Here is a 3513-nt window from a genome sequence, read left to right as displayed (position 1 = left end):
AAGGGTTGAAAGTAAGATAGTCCCAGGTTGTCAGGGCATCTCTGCCAGACTCAACCTGGAGTTCCATCTTTGGCTCCAAAGTGCTTGCTCATCACATCTGCATCCCAGCTAGCCAGAGATGAAAAATGAGAAGGGGAAGCCATGCCCAGGAGTTTCCCTTTCCACTTCTGCTTACATCCTCATTGTCTAGAACCTGGGCACATGGCACACCTCACTGAAAGGAAGACTAGGAGATGTTGTCTTTGGCCAAGCTGACATGTGCCCACCCATGATTCTATTACTGTGGAAGTAGGGGAGAATGAACATTGAGGACAACTCATAGTCCTGCTCTACCCTACATCATTTCAGTCTTCTCTACCTCTCCAGCCTTATGTCTTCCCTCTCTCTTGGCCCTCTAGCCACACTAGCTTTCTTGCTCATTCCCTCCTTAGTCCCGCAGGCCATTGTGCCTGTGCTGTCCTACATCTGAAATACTGTTCCCTAGATCTTTACATGACTGGCTCCTTCTCATCATTTAGATCTTAGCATCTTCCAAGACACATTCCCTGACCCTTCCCTCCCAAGCAAAGCAATCACTTCCTTTTATCACTCTCTAGTCCATGTTGTTTTATTTCTAGCACTTATCCCTAGCTTAAATTCTCATTTACTTATCTGCTAGACTATAAACACCATGAGAGTAGAAATGTTGTCTGACTTATTCTCTGTCAGATCCCCAGCTACCTTGGATAAAGCAAGCATTCAACAAATATTTGTTGAACAGAAGGATTAATTTAGCCAAAACCCCTCATTTTATAACTGGTAAAGCTGAGGCCCACAGAAAGTAAATGGCTTGTGTGAGGTTCTGCAACTAGTTAATAGATTCCCAGGTCAGTGCTTTTCTCCTATTTCATCCAGCCTCCTCTTTGAAGTCTTCCATTATCTGACCTCTCAGCAATCATTCCTCTGAACACCTATAGTACTAGACTTTAACATACATTTGGTTTTCAGTCTATAATACTTTGTATTGTTATTTGTTTTTATTATATTTGTCTTATTTTCCCAACCAAGCTGCAAATCCCTTGAAAATACCAACTTTCTAACACATAGAGAACACAGGCCCTGAGTAGGTATTTCACAAAGAGACTAAAGTTACTTTATTCAGTAAAGTGAAACTCAGATTCATTACAAGTTTCCTCCTGTCCTATTATTGAAGATAAAAGATTTTGGTAATTTCTGTGTATCCCCAACTAACATACAGGCAGGACTGTCTTACCGGTAGTCAAAATCTTATGTGCTTCATCAAAACTATGCAGAGGAGCCGCTCTGGGTGTAATGGGTGGATTCTGAAAGGTAATTCTTGCTGTTGGTGGAATCAATCCTTGTTCTCTCATACTTAAAATACCTAAAAAGGAAGGTTAGAAGAATATGAGTTTAACTTCAAGCATTTCCACAAAGTCTGAACTCTATAAATTTCACAAGTGTAACTTACTCTATTCATTAGTTTATTTGTGAGACTACATTTAGTGCCTTAATCATTTGCAAGAAAAAAATAGCCATAGTACTGTTCATTTAAGCCTAATCTAACCCAAGAAAAAATGGCATTTCTAATAATGGTATTATGAAATAAACTTGTACTATGATAATTTCATTTCAAGGTAGAAATATAATTCCAGTGCAAACAGAAACTTCTTTATACTTAATGGCATTTTCAATTATTGATAATATTGGTATTCTTTTTAAAATGCAGAGAAATCAGGTACACAGTCAATAACTAAGGAGATCTTTGGTTCTGAAAGAAAGAAAATCTGTGTGCTTGAAATCATGTTCCTGTTGTTACGAGTCATATTTTATTTTTAAAAGAGTTCTTTTTAGACATTTCTCATATTACCAGATGATGTGAATGCCCAAGTAGGTTGTTTTAGTGTTACTGGGCAACATGGTTAGGGTGAATGTGACTAATTTACAATCCTAGAACTCATAACTTTGTCAATATGACTGGTGCCAAGGTTTTTTAAGGACAGGAGACATTGTTTTAAAACAATGAATAAATCAATGAGTAAATGAATAATTGAGCAAAACCTGCTGTGAGGGGCAAAACTCACATTACAGTGGATCTATGGTATTGAAGCCAGAAACCCAGAAACTCAGGGAGTACTTGACATAGACGTGTAATACGGCTTCAGCTTCTTGTTGCTCTCAGCTAATAGGAAGAAAAATAAAGAACTCTGGCTCTTAATGAAATCCAAGGAGAAAACTGTGTCCTAAGCTGGACTAGGTTGAAGAAGTTGGCACACATCCTAAGAGGATAAATATTGTTTTCATTTGCTTTATTATCTCTAAGGACTATATTATGTCACATTCAGGAAATTAAAGTCTAGGGTGATAGGAATTCAGAAGAATGATCGCTGAGGGATAGGAGAGCTGAAGAAGACTTCACTAAGAACAATGATTCCAAAACAATGATGGTAAATGACTCTAAAACAATGATTCCAAAGAGAAGTCTTCAGTTTACTTACTGCGGGATTATCTGGGGCAAGAATTTATTATTAAAAATGGAAATTCAAGGGCTTCCCTGGTGGTGCAGTAGTTGAGAGTCCGCCTGCCGATGCAGGGTACGTGGGTTCGGGCCCCGGTCCGGGAAGATCCCACATGCCGCGGGGCGGCTGGGCCCGTGAGCCATGGCCGCTGAGCCTGTGCGTCCGGAGCCTGTGCTCCGCAACGGGAGAGGCCACAAGAGCGAGAGGCCCGCGTACCAGAAAAAAAAAAAAAAAAAAAAAAAAAGGAGATTCCCGGGCCCCATCCCAGACCTGTCCAAATTTCTGAGGCCCCTGGGAATTTGCATTATGGAAGCCTCCAGGAGATATTTATGTGCATTGAAGTTTGAGAACCACTAGAATTGGGGCCAGTAATCTACATTTTAAATAAGCACTCTAGGTCAATCTTTTGCACTGTTAAAACTTAAGAACTACTGATCCCAAGTACAACTCTTCAAGCCCTTTTCAAAATTAGTACTCCAGGTTTTAATTGTTATAACACCAGAATTTAACTACTTTAAAATATAAAGACTAATTCTTTGTCCTCACAAATATTTTCCACCTATAAATATCATATCCCATGTCCAAGAACTGTGCCTACTTTGCAGATGTGGAAAACAGAGCTGCTTCTAATTCAGTGTATTTTCATTACTAGAATGAGTTTCATTCTCTGAGAATCCCAAAGAATATGAGCATGATTTTAACCCTTGCTTTAGTACTAGTTGAAGCAATTCACTTAATTTTAGACAAACACCCGTGTGCATTTACCATTGAAAGGAAAAAGTTATGATTTTGGAATAAGCAAAAGAGATTACTGGTTATCTTTTCATCAGAATGCTGGAAACTCTGGAGATTATCTGACCCTATAATCACCTTTGTTTTTGATTAATCTCTTTTACAATTCTGTAGAGATTAAGGTTAGTTTATAGAAAACCAAGAGCAGTGCACATAATTCTTGTTTATACATATGCAAATAAATTTTGTCACATGGAGGGACAGT

General features: G+C 38.7%; 1 protein-coding gene across 1 annotated transcript in view; it reads right to left on the bottom strand.

Moving 5' to 3' along the window:
• Positions 1–1262: 1262 nt before the first annotated feature.
• Positions 1263–3513, bottom strand: part of LOC103085932 (IQ domain-containing protein H-like) — a 73780-nt gene continuing 71529 nt past the window's right edge. Inside the window, exon 6 of the mRNA XM_007448136.1 lies at positions 1263–1381. Coding sequence (XP_007448198.1) covers positions 1373–1381 — 9 coding nt within the window. The 3' untranslated portion in view covers positions 1263–1372. The remainder of the gene's footprint in view (positions 1382–3513) is intronic.

Source organism: Lipotes vexillifer, unplaced genomic scaffold (genome assembly GCF_000442215.2).
Source record: "Lipotes vexillifer unplaced genomic scaffold, Lipotes_vexillifer_v1.1 scaffold713, whole genome shotgun sequence".
NCBI classification, from domain to species: domain Eukaryota; kingdom Metazoa; phylum Chordata; class Mammalia; order Artiodactyla; family Lipotidae; genus Lipotes; species Lipotes vexillifer.
This window is presented reverse-complemented; position numbering and strand designations above follow the sequence as displayed.